The 20,484-nt window shown below is 39.2% G+C and overlaps 2 protein-coding genes across 10 annotated transcripts in view; both read left to right on the top strand.

Moving 5' to 3' along the window:
- Window positions 1-7,438, top strand: part of KIAA1109 (KIAA1109 ortholog) — a 126,319-nt gene extending 118,881 nt beyond the window's left edge. For all 9 annotated transcript variants that reach the window (XM_042796299.1, XM_042796296.1, XM_042796302.1 and 6 more), the window contains 5 exons: window positions 369-572; window positions 2,028-2,222; window positions 3,114-3,248; window positions 5,590-5,755; window positions 6,717-7,438. In XM_042796299.1, the coding sequence (XP_042652233.1) occupies window positions 369-572; window positions 2,028-2,222; window positions 3,114-3,248; window positions 5,590-5,755; window positions 6,717-6,933 (917 nt within the window). In that variant the 3' untranslated portion in view covers window positions 6,934-7,438. The remainder of the gene's footprint in view (window positions 1-368; window positions 573-2,027; window positions 2,223-3,113; window positions 3,249-5,589; window positions 5,756-6,716) is intronic.
- A 411-nt stretch (window positions 7,439-7,849) lies between these two features.
- Window positions 7,850-19,503, top strand: ADAD1 (adenosine deaminase domain containing 1). The gene is made up of 12 exons (XM_032997779.2): window positions 7,850-8,324; window positions 8,621-8,815; window positions 10,232-10,408; window positions 10,847-11,014; window positions 11,553-11,618; window positions 12,184-12,306; window positions 13,275-13,398; window positions 13,605-13,775; window positions 15,454-15,680; window positions 17,734-17,971; window positions 18,492-18,624; window positions 19,044-19,503. Exons 2-12 carry the CDS (start codon window positions 8,632-8,634, stop codon window positions 19,155-19,157), a joined length of 1,725 nt encoding a protein of 574 aa, XP_032853670.1. The 5' UTR covers window positions 7,850-8,324; window positions 8,621-8,631; the 3' UTR covers window positions 19,158-19,503.
- Window positions 19,504-20,484: the final 981 nt, after the last annotated feature.

Genomic DNA, 20,484 nt, shown 5'->3' with positions numbered 1-20,484 from the left:
TACGCTTTCAAATATACTAGATATGTCCCTGATGATATGCCTACCAAGCGGATTGTCTGCCTTGTCAGTTGCATGTCTCTGTATGTGGTTCTTTGTTTCCGTATGATGAATTTTGGTGGTCTTACTGCTTGTATTTGTCTCCATATTGAGAATTTTCTACTGTCTGTAGCTACAGAGGATTTCATTTTTCTGTTGCCTGCAAGATTTATACCAGTTGTAAATGCCATGGGCATACTAATTATTCATGTTAAATACCTGTGCAAGGAGAGGAGAGTGAAAGGAGAAATCCTACTACCCTTACCAAGCTGCTTTTTCCATTATTTTTTTTTATCCTCTCTGACCTCATACCACCGCCACCTTCAATGCAGGTACTAGTGAACACTCCACGTACATTGTGCAGACCCTGGATTTTCATCTGGGCCACAACACGATGGTCACCAAACCGTGTGGAGCCCTCGAAAGCCCTATGGCGACAATCACAAAGATAACAAGGCGCCGCCATGAAAACCCCCCACATGGAGTTGCCAGCGTGAAAGAATGGTTCAATTATGTTACAGCCACAAGGAATGAAGGTTAGATTCATCTTCATTAAGTTTGGGGATTGGTCTGCTTGCCAGGCAGTGCACATGCTGCTGTTTTTAATAGCTGCTGAATTTCAAGCGGGCTCCAGGTAGAAGGGAATTTGAAATAATGGAAGTTGTTTCTTCTTGAGAACCTTATGATAAACTGTGAAGCACAGCAGTGTGCTGAACAGCAGGAAGCATTCCTGAGCTAAGTCCTTTTTCAAACTGTGCAGTAAAGCCAAAATGTTCTGTTAGTGTACAGGACATTTACGTATCTGGCATTACAGTAGTTCTAGTCTTTTCCTCTTTCACTATACCCAAAAAATTTTCTTGTTTCACATCCAGTTGTGAACTAGTAACATGAGGATGTATTTCATTGTATATGAAGGATTTATGGATTAAGTTGAAGTAGGAATATATTTTAGGCTTCTGTCACCACTTACAACTAACACTTGAAAATTACTCATCTGCCTAAGGCTTTTCAACCTTCAGCTACTTCCAGGCCTTAAAATACTTTGAATTGTATCTTTAAGTCATTGTTAATTGGAAAATAAAACTTTCAAGATAATGTTAAAGTAAGTCTTAAAATACAGATGTTGCTATTTCATTCACAAACCTAAGAATCGGTAAATGTTATCAAGTGAATTTCTGTGAAAGGATGAAGAGCAGAATATGGCATATAGTGAGAAATAAGCAGATGATAGTTTCTTGAAAAAATATTTTTAAATTATTGATATACTAATATTTATTCCTGTTGAAAGACACAACAAGATGCAGTGATTGAAGCTCACAAATAGAGGCGCTGTCTGTTAGATGTTTTTACATAGCCCTTTTTTGCCACATCCGGAGCATTTCAGTATATAAACAACAGTAACATTTGATTGTTTGACTTTTTGTAGCCATGCTTTTGGGAGCAGGATAAAAGGATCTAATCTTCTTAATAATCATACACCAGCAGTTCTACAAGGAAAACAGTAACTTTGAATCTTTTGTCACAATTTTAAGAACTGAAAACTAATTGAAATGATGTTGCATGTGTTCTATGGTAAAAGTCTTGTGACAGAGTTGGATTCCTGGTCAGCGCTGATTTCTGAAAGCAGTGCTGCCTCAGTGAATTTAGGTATTACTTGTATTATCCAGAAAGATTAATTTTCATTTTAGGTACTACTACGTTTTCAAACACAAAGGGCATACTTCGAACCCATACAGTCTATATCTCACTTAACTAAAAGCTCATTACTAGAGCAGTTGTGATAGGGTGGTCAGATTAAAAAAATTTGGACTTTTAGCTTCCAAAAAACTAACAGAGATCCTTAGAAGTGCTTAGATGTTATGGTACTGACACTTATTTCTTCCCCCTTTCTTATCATGAGCTGTATTTTGTGAAAATTTGTCACATTTGCTGACAAGAACCTTGTTTTAATAAAGACTACTGAATTCAGGAATTTCCCATTGTCCATGTAGAGTTAAACCTGCTTCGAAATGTTGATGCTAACAACCCAGAAAGCAGCACAACAGTGAAAAGCTCGAGCTTGCTAAGTGGCTTCAGAGGTGGCTCCAGTTACAACCATGAAACCGAAACCATCTTTGCATTGCCAAGGATGCAGCTGGATTTTAAATCTATTCATGTTCAAGAGCCCCAGGAGCCTTCATTACAAGGTGCAGTAAACATATGGTTTTTCCTTGATCCAAAGCTATTTCTTATAAATGAGGAGTTAAGTACAAAGCTACCACGCTGATAAGAACATTTAATCTGAGTATTACTGCAGATCTGCAAGAAAGGATACTATTTCATAATAAAATGTAGAGGGAATTTTGTTGAGAGAATGAAGATCCAGTCCAGAGACTGGTCACTATAGAAAAAACTTACTAAGAGAAATTAATATGAACATTTCAGCTATGTTGGCTGTTTTTAGGGGGTTGCTTTTCTCATTGTTATTAAAAAGTTGAAGAGGAGGGCCATTCTGAAAAAGGGAGTATGAGATAGGAACCTGAATTTTATGGTCCTGTTTTCAAAATGTTATCTTTAGACTGCAGTTGGAACTAGTGGAAAATAAGACTTCTGAAGGTGTAAGACATTAATGAAGATATTTATCTTGGCTAAGCTGTTGTTTTACTCCATACCTGACCCTGGGTAACATGGCTAGATAAGTCAACCTGTTGGTTTTTGCTTGTTTTTTCATTAGCCAAACTACCAAAAATTTCTATCAGCTTTTCTTGTCTAAAATCTTGCATTGATGGCACAGCACAAGGTAGTGATGCTGCTCTAGGTTGACTTTCCACATTGAGGATGATCAAGGTTGCTACATAATACTGTTTCTGTATTTACAACACATTTTATAAAATACCAGAAGTTACTCTGGTAAAACTGTTTAAAAGATGCAAAGGCTGCTAAACACAGATGTTAATAGTGGTCCTTCTTCTCTTTTGAGTCTCTGGTTCAGTAACAGCAGTGTCATTTCAAAATCATTTGTATTCAAATTCTGTGTACTTTTATGTATACTGTGTTTACTTATAAATTTATTAATACTAGTTTTTATCTGACTGTAGATACAAGTGTTAAACCAAAGGTGGAATGCAGTGTAGTAACTGAATTTACAGACCACATTTGTGTAACTATGGATGCTGAATTGATTATGTTTCTGCATGACTTGGTATCTGCTTATCTAAAAGAAAAAGAAAAAGGTAAGTTGTTGTTTATCAGGTAATGCTCATCTGACAATTTGCAGTTGTCAGACTATTTGATAGTAAATGTCTTCATACTTTTTAATAGAGTTGACTTGTTAAAAATGGATTTAATTTAGAAAAAAAAAAGCTTAACTTTGCTTTCTCTTAAATCAACAAAAGGAGTATTAATTGTTCTTGAAATCTAGACTTAATGCTATGAAATGAATGTTATCTCATTCAGTCACTGATAAGTGAAATTTAACTGTACAGTAACAAAATGTATTCTGGGTTACTTTAGACTGAAAACCAAGATGTATTTTGGCACTTCTCAGAAAGTGCAACATTGTTCAGGAAATACTAGAGCTAATTATAAGTCAGCTCCTGTAGGGCTGGAAGCAAAGCAGTTGCATACATACTTACAAACCTTGTAGTGTCACCACACTGACATGTCACTGCTGTGCAGGGCCACACATCTCTGTGTGTCCTTTCATCCATGGAGTTTCTTTCAAGATGTGCATTTTTCTGACTTAAGAATGCTCTACTTTTCCACATGAATATGTCCAGTTGCAGCATTCAAATGTGGCACATATATCCTTAAGCAATATGTGGTCTTTGCCAAGAGCAGGAAATTGAAGATGAGTGAGTTGGATGTAAAGTGCACCAAACACAGAGTGATTTTCATTGTTGCAGACTTAAGGTGAACAAACAGTGCCTGTTCAGGTCCTGAATGACTGACTGTGCTCTGTGATTACCTGCGTGCTGAAGGGAAGGTCACTGTCTAGTGGCTTTAATGCTTTACAAGTACTTATTGCCACGAGTAGCTAAAACCTACTAAATTAATTAAGACTTGAAAATGATTTTAACAGCACTGCAGGTGTTGATCACAGATAAAATTACTTCAGATGTTACGTTTACTATAAGTAGAATAGAAGACTGTTTCAGTTGAAAGGGACCTACAACTATCATCTAGTCCAACCGCCTGACCACTTCAGGGCTAACCAGAAGTTAAAGCCTGTTGTTAAGGGCATTGTCCAAATGCCTTTTAAACACTGACAGGCGTGGGGCATCAACCACCAATCTGAGAAGCCTGTTTCAGGGTTTGACCACCCTCTCGGTTAAGAAATGCTTCCTAATGTCCAGTCTAAACTTCTCCTGGTGCAGCTTTGAACCATTCCCATGTGCCCTATCCCTGGATTCCAGGGAGATCAACACGTCCCTCTCCACTTCTCCTCCTCAGGAAGCTCCGGAGAGCAAGTATTATATAATTACATATTAGGTCAGATGAGATGTCATCACTGAAATTAAAAGCTGCTTATTTCAAGTTCTACAACTTCTGATATTAAGATTTTTCCAAATTTTACCACAGCAATCCTACTCCAGACCCTCATTTCTATACTTTACGCTTGTGGCAGCCTTTAGAGAAATATGTAACACGGTAATGTAAGTGTAAAAGATGAGTTACCACCACAGTGAAAGTCACATATTTTGTTTTTCTGGGGTGTGTGAAATTTCATGTTGTGCATAGTAGCTTGCATTTACTACTGAACTGTATAGAAAATGTAACATTTATTCATTTGATGTAACGTGATGTATAACTGTAACACTTATATGATGTAGAACATACTAAATTCAGTATTTTGACATTTTTATAACTAACCATATCAAAATCCCTTTATGTGTAAATGTGTACAGCAGAGCTAGCAGCACTTCCTAAAAGCACTTTATAGTAAAATTTCCAGCAAGTGCAGAAACTAACAAAAGGGGAAGATAACTATTTCTGGTGGAACTTTGTCAAAAAAATTGTTTTCAATATATCTTAAAGCAAAATGCAATCCAGATTCACAGATGTGTTCTTATTTTATGAAATATGTTGTTTGGAGCAGGAGCTCCTCTTCCTTTTCTGTATCCCAGGACTTAAGAGCTGCGTTCAGGTCCCTTTGATGCCTTTGGAAGAAGATTTAACTTCACTATTCTCCTCAGAGACTACTTTGTCAATCTAAAAAAATATTCTGAACTAGGAGCATGTCTGAATTTTGCTTAGGGAATATAACACACTTTGCTGAATGCTCTGATAAATTTGAAAGCAAGCCCCTGTATATGCTTTGGTCTGGCAGAGGAGGGGAAGAATCCCCAATTACAGTGGTATCCAGTGGCTATTACAGTTTTCACAGCGTATTTTTTACTAGCACTTTGTTCAAACTAAAACTGTTTGCCAGAAATTCTGTAAAACTGAAAGACAAGGTAGTTCTCTCTTTCTTTGAGAGTTGTGCTTTTGTCTTATCTAAATGTTCTACAAAGAGAGTTCAAGTGAGATGCTCGTGACTGACTGGTGTGCGGCTTTCCTCTCTCCATTTTGTAGCAATTTTTCCTCCTCGCATTTTGGCTGCTCGTCCAGGGCAGAAAAACTCCGTTGGTGTTCTTGAGGACAGCTCCACTGACAAAGAGGCAGAGGAAAGCATTACTTACACTACAGTTGACTGGAGAGAATTTATGTGCAATACTTGGCATTTGGAACCCACGCTCAGGTAACAAGCAGGCTTATTTGCAGTCTCTTTGTCTGTGCATTTTATCTGTGGGTACTGTCCTGCAAATGACACGTGTTTCCAGGTTGATGCTGTTAATCTCCTAAGAGGATCAATCATGTGGATGCTGTTACACATCAGTCTTCAGCTGCTAGTGCTGCTAGGAAAACTACCTGCTACGGGACATGACAAAAACTGAATAAGGCAATTAGCTATTACATCAGTTAACTTCTAGATTAGAATTTATGCAGATTAAAGATATTGTTGGAGGCTCTTGAAAATTAGGGTACAGTAAAACTAAGCTCATTGGGGACCACAGATTACTGTGTTTGACTCTGTCCTGCAACAGTCCATTCACCTTCTGCCATATAGTTGTTCATCTTGCACTTTTCCATTTTTAGCTATTCCACTTTTAGTTTTTCTTTAAGCAGTCACCTAAAAATAAAAAAAGCACTATATACTAGTTGCTAGATGGCAGTTTAAATTTAGCACAAAATAACAGTGTGTATAGCAGCAGCTGGCTGCTCTCAATATGCACTTCTAATCATTGAAAATTACTTTTCTCTGTGTCAGGTTTGGTTTGTTTTTTAACCTCTGCTGACACTGCTGGAGCAATTTGTTCAAATATCAAAATGTTCGTTCGCATACCAAAACAAAACATCAATCCAGGCCAAACAAATCCTGATAGTTGTTATTTTGTGTTAGCAGTAATAATAAATCAATTTAAACATGATCTGGAGTCAGCCCAGTCTGTTTTTTTGCCTTGTTTGAGCATCCTCTTCCTTTCAGAGGATGTTCCATTGGTCATCTTGAGCTTATCTGTATAGATTTAGTTTGAAACAATGCCTGTTGGACTTAAGTTGGTCAGAAGTACCAATGGTAAAAATGGATGTTTGGTTTATACAAATGCCAGGTGCTATATTTATATATTTCAGATTGAGTCCACTATTTATTGTTTTTTTAGATTAATATCCTGGACAGGGAGAAAAATTGATCCTGTTGGAGTTGACTACATCCTCCAAAAGCTGGGTTTTCACCATGCAAGGACTACTATTCCAAAGTGGCTGCAGCGCGGTGTCATGGATCCTTTGGACAAGGTTTTGTCAGTCCTTATAAAGAAACTTGGTACTGCACTACAGGATGAAAAAGAAAAGAAAGGAAAAGATAAAGAAGAATACTAGAAGTATAATGTGACAACCGTAATTCCGTTTGATTTTATCAAAGTGTTTTATTGTATTTTAAGAATTTAAATATGGTTTAAAGAGAAACCTAACAGCTTTTTGCTACTCTATTTAAAACTTACATTGTGAGTAACTGTTTACTGTGGTACATGATACCATTCTGTATTTGAAGTTCTTGCATGATGATGACCAATGTATATTCTGTGAAGGAATAGCTGGAACACTGTAAATCTCCTCCTCAGCATCCACTGTTTTATTATGTGCAATATGATTCCTGCATCTTTAAAATACTTGCAGATTAACTGTGAATTTTCATACACTTTATTTGCCATAACATGAACCCCTTGTTGATGTGACTGGTAATTGATTTGTCAAGGTAGACTTGTGTAAATTTTATATATATATATATATAGATATATATATAACTTATGAAACTGTGATTGCCTTAGTGCTAAAAATCATTAAGTTTATTACACTTGTAATAAAATTTAACTACTCTACAGGACTGCCTTTTTTTTTTTTTTTTTTTTTTTTTCCCTCCAACTTCCTTGATTAAGAAAACGTGTTTTAAGTGTGACTTTGCCTCGAGTTCGGCGAGGTGACTGCGCGCAACTGGGCACCAGCGGCGAGCCGGCCCCCCTGCCCCGCCAGCCGCTGGAGCTGGCCGCCCGGCCCCTCGGGCAGCTGGAAAAAGGCGAGGCGAGCTCCCGGTGCCTCCGGCTAGGAAACCGTGAGAGCGGCACCCACGGCCGCGGGCCGTCCAGGCGCAGGGAGGGGGCGGCGGCCCCACGGGCGGTGCTGCCCCACGGGCGGTGCTTCCCCTCGCCCCGCTCCCGGCCCGCTCCCGCCGCAAGTGGGTCAGGGCGCGGCCCCGCTCGGCTGCTCCCGGCCCGTGACGCCTCTCACGGTTTCGGGTGCCGCCCTGCCCGCCGGGACGCGCCGGGCGGCGACACGGGAAGCCGGAGAGACAGCGTGGGGGCAGGCGGGTGGGCGGCCGCTGCTCCCCCGGGGCGAGGCGAAAGCCCCCTCCCTCACTCCCTCCCTTCTCAGAGCTCTCCGCGGAGGGATCTGCCCCTCACCAAATGGCGGCGCTGAGCAACTGTGCGCGCCTCCGGCCCTCAGTCCTGGCGGTGCGGGGGCGGCAGTTGCGGGCCGGGTTTGCGAGGCTGGGGGCGGGCTCCCTGGCCCTTGGAGCTCACCCCTCAGGGCGGGGGAGTTGCCGTCCGTCCCCCGCGCCTTTTCCCTCCGCTCCCCTCAGGTGTGCTCCGCAGCGGGAGGGCTGGGGCGGCCGCGCCCCACGGCTGTGGGCTTCCTCACAGCAGAGGAGGAGAGGAGAGCAGCTACTGAAGCCTTCAACTCCAGCGCCAGCTCGTCCTGGAAACTTGAGAAGGGTCAGCTTTGCTGCTTTAGTTTTTGCTTTGCTCCCTCGAGAGCTGGCTGCAAGAGGAGGTGCAGAGCCGCATTAAGCGTGGGGGAAAGGAGTTGAGTTAACCGGAGAAGTGATTTTGAAGCTCTTGGTGCGAGGGAGGGGTTGGAGGGACGCTGGGTCTTGGTTCTTTTTGCTTCAGTGTGTAGGGAAGCAGAGTGCGAGTTGTTCGTAGAGCTCTTGTGAAACGGCTTAACCAAGAAAACCGGAATTTGCTGCATGCCTTTAACACCTCATAACTTTACTGTTCAACTTACTTAGGTTGCTCAAAAATGGCTAGCAGCAACGACTGGTTTCAGAGTGCTGAAATACCCCCCTTTGGCCCCATACAAAAGAAGACTTTGCCAGCTCGCGGTCCTTGGCAGCTGCCTTTAAAGTTTTCTCAGTCTGTGTCCGTAAGGCCAAATCTTTTACCTTCTGAAAGATGCAGTGTACCAAAGATGACACCAAATCCAGGTATAGTTTTCCGTTTATACACTGGGATTAGCTATTAAAATAAACGGTTAAAGCTAGGGAAAGTAACTCATTTTCTCTTTTTGAAAGTTTGCAACCCTCTGCTGCTTTTCGTTAGAGCTGTATTTTTCTTAAATGACTTTGTAGCATCTGCTTGAATTTCTTCCTCTTTTTCCTGTGTCCTTTCATACTGGAAGTTTGTTAAGAGATTCGTGGTGTGAGGTATATAGTCTGCAGAGTTTCATAATTATCAATTCCAAGCTCTAACATTAAAAGTGCTGTAGGGGTGGACAAAATAATAGGCCATATACTGCTTCATGAATTTTCATAGAGATCATTGAGAAAAGTTTTAACTGCAGTTCCAGATGTCCCAGAATGTATTTTGAATTCTGTCTCTGAATAGTTGTATTGAGGTAAAGGCATCTATTTATGAAACTTGGAGATAACAGTTTATTTTAGTATTTGGCTGGAAAATACTTGTGCCTTTGCATATGGCAACCCTGAAGGTGATGATTCCATCCATCCTAGAGTTGACACAGGGAAAAAGATTTAATTTTTTCTTTTAAATCTAAAAAACCACACCAATCCATCACAGAGGTAGATACAGCAGGAAGTGTTAATTTCATTATTCTATAGGAGATTTACAGCTCAGAGACAACTGCCCAGATACAGTGTGCTCCTTGGAGGAGTTTGTCTTTCAAATGAAACTCAGAAGTGTGGGTTTGCCTTGGGCCTGCTTCTCAAAATTTACAGAAGTCTCTTACGACTTGACTAACTTGCTTCATATTGCCCTCCGAAGAGCGTAAGGGCTCTGTGCTAGGACAGATGAAATACCTGCCCACCAGCAGTGCTGGTTCGCGGTGTGGTTGGTTGTGGGTGTGGGGGGACCTTGCGGGGTCAGGGAGGGGGTTGCCCTGCGGCTGTCCCGGTGTTATGTCCTGGCCACCGCAGCCAGTGGTGCTGCCTCTGTCTTCAGCAGCTCTTTGTGGGTGAGTTTCTTTTTCTTTGAATTAGTTATCTGCTTTTTGAATAACGTGTGGGGTTGCTAAGACGTTCATAGTGCCTTATGACAGGCAGTTCGTAGTTTTGTGTGAAAAACCACGTTCCACTGTTTTGAATCTGCCATCAGCAACTTTCATTTGATCACTGGTTTGCAGGGGAAGGGAGTAAGAATATATGTTGCATTTACATGTAGTATTTGTCTGTGTTCAGAGGTTAATGGATTTAGTACTCAAAGTATAAACATTGATGCTTTTAAAAGAGGAAGTGCACACCATTTTGGAATTGTTAGCATTGTTAATATAGGATTCAGTAGAAAACAATATTGCTCTAGAGTGAATGTTTTTGTCTTTTTAAAAAGCATATATTGTAAACATATTTAAACTGTCAGAGAGTGTTTTTTTCTGATTTTTGTTTCAGAACCTTTTCTTTTGAAAGCAGCCCATACACCGTCATTATCAGCACTTCCTCCAAAGAAAGACCTAGAGGAGTTCATTGCAAAGTTTGAACAAGGACTAATTAACCCAGTATCTGCCTTGCACCAGTTTGCACAAATGCACCATTTACGACTTGAATTGAAAGAAACTAGTGTACCAGGTAAATGCTGTTTCTTTTCCTAAGTAAAATAATACTTGCTTATCCTTGAGATGATCTGAATTTCTGCAGTTATTATGGATGGCACTAATACAGATGATTTTTTTTTTTTGCTGTTGGTTGCACTATCCTCCACATCTGTTGCTTTTGGTGCTCTGCCCTTTTATTGTCTACACAGCTGCTTCTCATAATTACTACATAATTTGATCAGATGAATTGTATAAAGTTCTGGCTGCTACCAGAACTTTGTAATCACTACATAAAGCGAAAGCCACCAGAATTCTGGTGGAGGTGAAAGGTTTGAGTTGTATTTTGCTAAAATTGTCTTTTTGACTTGTACTCGTCTTTGGAATGAATGTAAGCACATAAAGCAATGGATAAAAGTACCATAAAATAATATCATTAATTGTGTCTGTTTTGTTTTGTTTTTTTCCTTTAAAGGCAATATCATAAGGCCTTATTTTGCATTTTGTGCTGTGGTAGATGATGTTTGCTACAAAACTGGCCTGGGAAAAAACAAGAAGGAATCTAAATTAAATGCAGCTAAACTGGCTCTTAATGAGCTACTTAACTTGGATCATTCAGGGGCAAGGGCTTCTGAAAAGTCAGGTAAATATTCTAGCAGCACCTAATTAGAACTTGAAAAGCTTGGCTTAAAGGTTTCCTATGCAAAATATCTGTGTAGTTTTGTTAAATGCTTCTGTATCGGGGCCTCTGTCAGTTTTCTTGAATACTTTGGGCTAAGCTATTTGTTGTATGGTTCTGAAACTTTTATTCCTTTGTTTTGTGCATTAGGAGTTGCATCAGTTTGTAACAGAGAGTGGAGAATACTGAAGGAATTTATTTATTTGTTGCTATTGCACTTGATTTGCTACTCATAGGTAACATCAATATAAAGTTGATCCTAAGAGGTTTCAAATTTTTATGATTAAACGGCTTCAACACTGAGTTAATACTTTCAAAAGAATTCAGTTACCATAACATTTATTTAAGGGTTGCTACCTAAATAGTTCTATACTTACAAGGACTTCAAAATCAGAAAAGAAAATTCTTAGACAATTACAAACTTTAACTTGCTGGAAATAGCGTGAGATCCATGTTTTGAAATTTGGAATGTCCATCTCAGTTTGAAATGTTAAATTTGTAGATCCACCCTGTACTGCTGGGCCCCAAACTCCAGCAAACTCCGTTCATGTTTCAAGGATCTGTTTCGGTAAGGAATAGTCTTGTTTTTCTCTGTTGATTCAAATTACCTAGCAAATGCTTGCTTATTTTTTTCTTCTTTTCTTTTAAATTATTGTTTCAATACATTTAGCAGTCTCCGTGAAGTTACTGTGATTTTAAACATCTCTGTGAAGAACGCTCTAAGAATCAGTGTCACTAAAGTAGATGTGTCCATTTATAGAACCAATGGTTGAACTTCAGTAAATAGCTTGAATTTTAGGTGGTGAATTGGTGACACAAATAGAAACAGTATTTCTGTCCTTAATTGACATACTGTGTGCAGTAGGTGATCAGACTTGATCCATATCCCTGATTTATTATCATGAATAATAAAAGCATAAAGCAATTAGGTATTCTTGTCCTTTATTTACTTCTTTATATACTTCCATCCTGATAATCGTCAGAATCCCTCAAGTGTGTGTTGATAGTAGTGCTTTCACCATTTGTTTATAGTTTGGCAAGTGGTTGATCATGTTTGTTTCTCCCTTCTTAACACCACACACCCCGCCCCCCACCCAAATTTCTGTCTTGCTGGCCTTCATTGTTTTATTTAGGAGGACACCTTATGTATCAAAAACTTCTGCAAACACTTGAAGAAGTATTTAAGAGCCTGACTACCAAATATCCTGAGTACCAAAGTTGTGGCAGTTCACTGGCTGCCTTCATCGTTGAAAAAGGCAAGTCTATTTTGATTGTGGGTATTGGGGAGTGGAAGACCTAGGCTGTTTATGTTCCCAGAGAGCCTCAATTAATGCATTTCTAATCTGGTAAATAAATGTAAAGGGTGTCTCTCCTTTGATATCTGTTCTAACGGCTCTGTCACGTGCATAACTGTGCTGCAGTCCAGCAAATACTCAAGACCTCCATAAGCATTTCCTGTCCTGTTTCAAAGAGGAGTAAGGCTGTGTAGGCCAGAGTGGGTCCATCTGCCCTGAAGGAAGCTGCAGCCCATGGAGGACTGATAGAGGAGCAGGCTGCTGGCAGGAACTGTGGTCTGTGGAGAGGAGCCCACACTGGAGCAGGTTTTATAGCAGGACCTGTGACCCTGTGGGGGACCCACACTGGAGCAGTCTGCTCCTGGACTGCAGCCTGCGGAAAGGACGCACGCTGGAGCAGTTGGTGAAGAGCTGCAGCTGGTGGGAAGGACCCAGGCTGGAGTATGATTCCTGAAGGAATGTATCCTGTGGGAGGGACCCCATGTTGGAACAGGGAAGGAGCAGCAAAGACAGAGTGTTAGGAACTGATGTTTCCCCGTATCCTTGTGCCACTCCAGCAGGGAGGAGGGGAGGAAGAGGAGTCAGGAGTGAAGTTGAGCCTGGGAGGAGGTGGGGGGGGTGGGGAAGGGGAACATGGTGTTAATTCTGGTTTTGTTTCTCACTATCCTCCTCTAATTGGCAATAAATTAATCTACCCCAAGTCGAGTCTGTTTTGCATGTGATGGTAAAAGGCAGGTCATCTCCCTATCCTTACCTTGACCTATGAGCTTTTTATTTTTTCATGGAATCATTTAGTTTGGAAAAAAACATGAAGACCAAGTCCAACCTGCTGGGGGACAGGGCGTGTGAGAGAGCAGCTTAGTGGGCACGTGGCAGCCAGACAATGTTAACCCATCACAATCACATCAAAATAAATGTTTTCTTTTTAGGTGGACAGCATGAAGTTGTAGCTCTGGGAACAGGAGAATGTAATTACAGTCAGTGCTTTCAACCTTGTGGAAGAGTGTTACATGACAGCCATGCCATTGTTATTGCCAGGCGTTCTCTACTCAGGTGAGAATGGGTGTACAAATAGTTATCAGTTCTCTTGCATCCAGTTCTTCTCAGTTTTACTTTTGCAAGTGTAAATATAAGTGCACTTGCATTTTATAGTTATTACCTTCTGGATTACTTTCAAATTGAATTAAATGTTAATGTCCATGTATTTGTAAACAAAATAGTGTTTTTCATATTTACCATTACTTAACACTTCCTTTTAGATACTTTTATAGACACCTTTTGCTGTTCTATAATGAAAATCCAGCAAGGACAGAGAAGTCCATATTTTGCACAGCACCAGGCTCAAAGTTGCTTACTCTAAAGCAAAATACAACTATCTTTCTCTACATGAATCAGCTTCCCAAAGGAACTGCTCAGTTAAAATCACAGATGTAAGTGCCTTGGTATTTTTAGAGATGTTGTAGTGGAAGAATAATTTGTTTGCAGTGACAAACACATATTGAGTGTGGAAAATATGCATTGTTACATGTTTCTAAGGTGGGGGTGGGCTATTTTTGTGTTTTGGAAGGATTAATGTAGAGGGTGGTAGCGAGAAGTGTATGAGATACAGCTCAACATGACAGTACAAAGAACTTCTACATGGGTTATAGCTTCAGGATGATGCTGTGTTTGCTACAGATAGCTACTTAGCTGTTAACCCGCCATCCAAGATACTGTTAAAATACTAATAAATCATTAATTTAACACTGAGCAAGTGGATGTGGTGACTTAATGTCATCCTTTGCACCACAGGACTAGAGTATAAAAAGCCTTGAATTGCTTGATTGCTCTGCTTTCTAGAAAAAAGGTAATGAGAGGAGCCTGATGGGACAAATATTCTCATGCTTATCTTTACCCTTCTAACTTTTGTTAAATTTCTGAGAGGTTTTTAATAGTTTTGACATTTAACAGCAGCAGTCACTGTTTTACCAAGTTAGTACAAACAGGATTATTTTGTGTCCTTAGAGTGGTGCAGTGGAATAATGTCCCCAAAAGTCGTACAGTCACAGCTTTTTCATAGGCACAAGACAGCTAGCTGCTTTCATACTGTATTTGTATGGGTGTTGGAAAGGCAGACTTCTGAACTAGAAATCACAGCCAGTTTATTGCGAGTTGTGCTGACTGAGGGAGCCCCTCCTGTTAGAATGGCAGAAGGTATTAGATTACTTTGTGTTAGATTACTTTCTGCTCTTACAAGGAAATGGTTGATGAGACTGGATGCAGTTGGCTAGCTGCTCTGTAATAGTTGACACATCACAGATTGAGCACTTGTTCTCCTGCTTTTTGTCCGTTCTGGTGTGTGCTCTCTGGAGGCAAACTCTGTGAAGTACCTTCTTCAAATACAGCAGGTTTGCTAATGCACAGAGTTATTTAAAGATAGTTTTTAGAAGGGAGCTAACTTGCAAGTAATCCACTGAATAGCCAAATGTGTCTGCTTATTAATAGGCAGTAGTATGTTACTTAAGCCATAATTAAATGGTTGCTTTGAAGTAATGTGGTAAAGCAAAAGCACCTTTAATCATAACGTTGTAAATTACAGTGAAACTGGGGAGAGTTAGCTCAAAACTTCAGGCTTTGACTTCTTATCCCCCTTCAGTTAAGGGGGAAAACTGGGGTGCTTCGGAACAATCACTGTTGTGTATCCCTAATGTGTTGCATCTGCTCATTTTAAATATTTCGAAGAATTGGAGTGTAAATTATGTTTTAAAGGAGATTAAGAACCTTACAGCTGCTTTTTCACAAGATGAACAGCCTCCCAGGTAACTTCTGTCATAGTGTAAGTAGACACAAAGTGGTGGCTTGTTTGCAGCATATGCTGATCTTTTTTAATGTTTGCACAATTGATGGCTAAGATTAGCCTGAGTTACTATTTCTTATTTAAATAATGATTTCAGTATTCTAGTCACTTGAGAGCTGAATATGGTGTTTCTAAAATTTACAAATATTGAACATAATGTACAGCCCAGATCTATTGATAACTGCTTTCTGAGAAGCAGTACTAGATACCGCTTTACAGTAATCTGATTAGAGTACTTTCTCACTGAAATTCATTTTCTTGTTTTACTTTAGACATCTCAATCCACAATCTATATCTGCTTATGAAACTAATGAGGAAATGAGTCTTCATGTTGCTGTAGAAGGCAAGATTTACCTGACTCTTTGTTGTCCACCTAAAACTGTTAGAGCAAGCAGTATGTCAGCTAGTGACAAATTAACAAAATGGGAAGTGGTTGGTATTCAGGGAGCATTGCTGAGTCACTTCATTGAACCAGTGTATATCAACAGTATTCTTGTAGGTAAGCTAAGTGCAAATTTCACTGGGTTTTTTGTTATGTTTCCATGTTCGAGTTTGGTTACGTTTTATAAAACATGAACTAAACCAAGATGGTTCTTTAAAGAATTGCAGAATTTTCTTGGAAAGGTACTAAGTATGTATATTTATTTTTTTTCATTCATCTTTAAAATGCTCTAATGTAAAACTCTGGCTCGTTCTTTTGTTAGTGTGGGTTTGTTTTAGCTTCCTGGTACCTGTGAACTAAGGTTATTAGAAAATAGATATTTGAGGAATAGAATTATTAGGATCAATTGAAGCTGGTTTAGCCATTTAACCATTGCGCTGTAGAACAAATACTGATCTTTTGAGGAATAGTTGGATTAACTGTAGGATAAGGAACTTAATCTTATTGGAGACGGTTTGGCCTTGTAGTGGCAGGTGCAAAGAAACATAAAGAAGCTGCAAATTAGCAATAAACCAGGCCAGGCCAGACTTGAAGGACAAGATGTACGTGACTACAGGACTGAGTTTGTGCAGAAGTAAGGGTCAACTGGCGGACACAATGAAGAAGACTGCGAGCCTTCATCTGAAGATCCCTGACGACCGCCCAAAGACTCCAACTGACATGTGCAAGAGACATTAACATATGCTAAATGAGTTCCCGGGAAAGTTATGAATATGATAAAAATGCAATGAATATGTATGAGTAGGGTAGTATAAATACTTGTTGATTTCATTCTCACACACACACATTAGGAGGATCTATCCCCTGCGTGTCCGGCACTGTAATAAAGAATGCCTGCTTTCTAAAACTCCAAAATTGAGTCTTAGAGAGTGAATTAATTACCACTTTCCGGTAACATTCCCATATTGCCATTCCTTGACTATGTATGAGAGTAACAGAAAAAATGCAGCATTGTTTTATAACAAATTAAATTTTGGATATTGAGAAAATAGCAAGCGTGACAAATGCTGCGTAAACTGTTCAGTTAAATACCTTGACTTTAATGTGACAGTATTAGTCACTTAACTGTAGAAATGAACACTGGTGGAAAAACTGCCAGTATTTTAACTGAAAATGCTCAATTTCACCCTGGGGTATCTTGAGAGCTCTATTGGAAAGCCTTTGTTTGGTTTTGTGTTGTGACCATGGTCTGCACACTCCCCTCCTCCCCTGCTTCCCCCCATTTGTATTTGTTAATGTAAATAGGTGTTTTGTTGAGGAATAGGGATTACTGAGGTGATAGTGAATTCTCAGGATTTTGTGGCAGTCAGGAAGACCATACTATTATCAGAACTCATTTCAGTAGCTTTTATTTATGTGGTGGAATTAAATTAACTGGTATTATCCTGAAGGTTTTCAGGTGTTTCTTCCTCTCAGTATTTGTGTTATGAGGTTTAGTACACTGACATCTTGAGTTCCCCAGACATTGAATATGTATCAGCTTTTCCTTTTCCAACACAGAACAAGGTTTTTGAAGTGCTCCAAAAGATCTTGCAAGAGTTGGTAAATGCCTGTCTGTTCCTTCTGAGGAAGTTTGGGAGCTTTTACTTAAAAGTGATAGAAAAAGTTCTAATATGCTCACTTAAGTGGTATTCAAACATAATAATCTGTAATATATTGGTCTTCAATTTAATAGAAATTCTATGCCTGTTCCTTGAGAAGCTGTGGGCCAAAGTATGTTTATTTAGTAGGCAGCCAGAAATACTGTTGGATATGGAGTAATGTGTGCAAACTCCCTCGCATATTTTATAATCTGGAACATCAAAGTTTGTGCTGCAACTTCTATTTTAATGGTGTCTTCTGCAAGCAATGTAAAGAGTTGATGAAGAGTAAGAGTTCCAAAAAGGATGTACCCAATTAAAATAATGATGCCTCTGGAGTAGAAATGTTGAAATCATTTTTTGTTCTGCAAGCTGAATATTGGAACTGAATTTTCCAAACATCAGTTTTCTGTAGAAAAATTAATATAATGTAGACCAACGAAAACTTCTGCATTCTTAGCTTTTTGCATTATTTTTTTTGTTTTGAATTTGATGTACTTGTATGTGACTGATCTTACTTTGTTTAATAGGAAATGGAAATTGCAAGGATACAAGAGGGCTAGAAATAGCTATAAAACAACGTGTTGATGATGCATTTACATCAGAGCTTCCCATGCCTTACCTGGTCAACAGATCTCATACTTACTTAGTGAATGCTGCATACCCAATTCAAACGGACTTCACACAGAGGTCTCTTAGTTTGAATTGGACATTGTCAGATGCATCACTGGAGGTTGTGGATGGGTTAAATGGAAAAACCACTGAAAGGTTAGAATTTTTTTTCATTATGTTGAAAATAATGGTTAACCTTACTGTTTTGTGCTGGTTCATTGACATACTAATTTTTTAAGCTATGCATGGAGGCCGCGGTATTACCCAAATGAGAGTTTCTCTCCTGTGTTACTGGAACACATCATATGATTAGACATAGTTTTAGAGATCTTGGAACTTGACAGTGAGATACCAAAACATGAAATTAAATAGTATTTTGAATTGAGATATCTCTGGTTTCTGTTGTAGGGAATGTTTTAGTTTTCACAATGCATAAAACCAATTGGCATCCTAGCTCAGATGAATTCCAGTTTGAAAACCGGTTTTGGTTGGCTTGTTTAAATTCTCACAGCTGCTTTTTTGCATTAGCTTTGCTCACTGAAAGTGGAAGTAGAATCACATGTTCATGTTCACAAAGCATTAAAGGGAAAAGAAAAAATCCTGTAACGATCAAAGCAATAAACCTGTAATGTATTTGTTCCTGAGTTTTACTGTTCTTTTTTCATTTGGACCGTAGCTCACCATTCAGAAGTGGCGCTTACATGGCAAGTCGCCTTTGCAAGGCAGCCATGTTTAGTCGTTTCAGACTGCTTGCTAAGGAAGCACGACGGAATGATTTGCTTCAAGTTGCAACATACCATGAAGCTAAGGTACGCTGGTACAGGGATGGAGGGGATAGTTTTAGCAAGGAGTCTCTTAATGGCTATTCTCAAAGCTGGTTTGGTAGCCAAGGGTGATATTCTGTTTTGCTGAAGACTTTACCTGACCAGCTGGATCTCCTTTCTTGCCTATAATCTTTGCCTAAGAATGTATGAAATTAATTTTATCTGAAAACAGCAATCTACTGAATTAATTTTGAAACATTCATCCGAGTAAATGCCCAAACATAGAAAAATAGTATGCTTTGAGAGTCTGTAGCACTGCCAGCAACAGACGCAACTGTAAGATTTGTAAGTATTGTTTTCTACAGGTTTGTTCTTGTGTGTATTATATGCTGGTGGTAAAGAACACAGATCTCTGTAACCATCATTACTGAGACCTTTCAGGATCTTTCTTTTTCTCTTTTTAGGTTCAATCTGAATTGTACCAAGAAGCTAAAAACTTGCTACAAAGCTACTTAGAGCAACATAGTTATGGATCCTGGATTGTGAAGTCTCCACATATTGAACAGTTCAGTGACTGATTGTGAGGCACACTGTATGAAATGTAATTTTGATTAGTAAAATGTTTTAACTGTAGGGTTCATATCTGCAGCAAGAAAATAATTCCAGAACTGCTTCTTTTCAATTTAAATGCACTTATTAATTGATCTGTAGCAGCTTAATCTTTTCCAAAAGTTGATGTTTTCTCACAGGTAGGCGTATCTAATGGCTTTGCAAATCGGTGCTGTTTTGCCCCTCAACGCCACCTCATTTCTGCTCCCTCACCCTGACACCCACCCCACGCATACCCCGTGGAGTAATTAACATGGTGTTTTTTTCCTGTTAGTTTCGGGATTGCCGTGTGCTGATTTCTTTTTTCCCACCTTTTTCATAACTGTCTTTAAGAAAGAAAAAAAAACAGTAGAAATTGGATTTCTTTTTTTTTTTTTTTAAAAAAAAAAAGTATACTAATGTGAGAATCACTTTCAGAAACAAAAATTGGCAATATATGTTTTCTCTGTAGGCATCCTTTCCTAGTCATTCTGTTTAGCATGGATTTGCCAAGTGGCTTGTATATTGTTTGTGGTAGAAGAGTTACAAAATAGTCTGTGTACTTCCAAATGTGAAACTTTGAATTACCAAGCTGTTACTCAGCTGTTCAGTGACAATCATGATTTTTGGTAGTGGATTTAAAGTGTAAAGGTGTCAGAGCTGTAGATAACAAAGTAGTGCGATGTCATACAGAACTCACAAGAAACAAGGTTCTTTGAATTTGTGTGGGCTGCCCCCAAAACCATCAGATGTTAGTGCTTGTAGCTTAGTTGAACTCCTCCACCCACAGACTACTTTATCCCTGCAATGAAAAGCCCTCAAAAAATTGTCTGCATGCATAATAATCTGAAAAGTGTTACCTGTCAAGAGGGAGGTGCTTCCTTGCAAGTTATAGTAAGAATATGGTAACATTATGACAGTGTTTAAAAGGATGTTGGTAAGTACCATACTTGAGTTTTGTGTGGTGTTGTGAAATAGCAGTGTGTTTAAACTAGATAGCACACAGTATTATGTTACTTGGTTTTTGTATATCATACAAGTGTGGGAAGCTGTTAAGGGTTTTCATACATCATTAATAGTATAGTGGTATAGTCATGTTTCAGCTTCTTATATTAAGAGGATTCTAAAACAAAAACTTCCTTCCAGTTTTTTTTTTTTTTTTTCCCTTAATCTATTTCTTTTAACTAGTATGTGAAATCTTTACTGGAGACAATTTTATGTTGATTTTCAGTTTGCTGACGCTCACTGACTTGTTACAACTCTGTCTGACCTTTTTTGGCTATTCTGCTATTTTGTTATCGGTTACTGTTTTATCTT

Source organism: Tyto alba, unplaced genomic scaffold (assembly GCF_018691265.1).
Source record: "Tyto alba isolate M040663 unplaced genomic scaffold, T.alba_DEE_v4.0 Super-Scaffold_23, whole genome shotgun sequence".
Classification (NCBI taxonomy): Eukaryota; Metazoa; Chordata; class Aves; order Strigiformes; family Tytonidae; genus Tyto; species Tyto alba.
The sequence above is the reverse complement of the archived record's forward strand: the minus strand, read 5'-3'. Positions and strand labels throughout refer to the sequence as shown.

Bases quoted from the DNA above. Each gene is read 5' to 3' on its own strand.
- ADAD1 (XM_032997779.2), top strand. From the start codon at position 8,632: ATGGCTAGCAGCAACGACTGGTTTCAGAGTGCTGAAATACCCCCCTTT. The intron at 12,307-13,274 runs GCAAGTCTATTT...TTTTCTTTTTAG, and splicing joins TGCCTTCATCGTTGAAAAAG to GTGGACAGCATGAAGTTGTA. The intron at 18,625-19,043 runs GTACGCTGGTAC...TTCTCTTTTTAG, and splicing joins CAACATACCATGAAGCTAAG to GTTCAATCTGAATTGTACCA.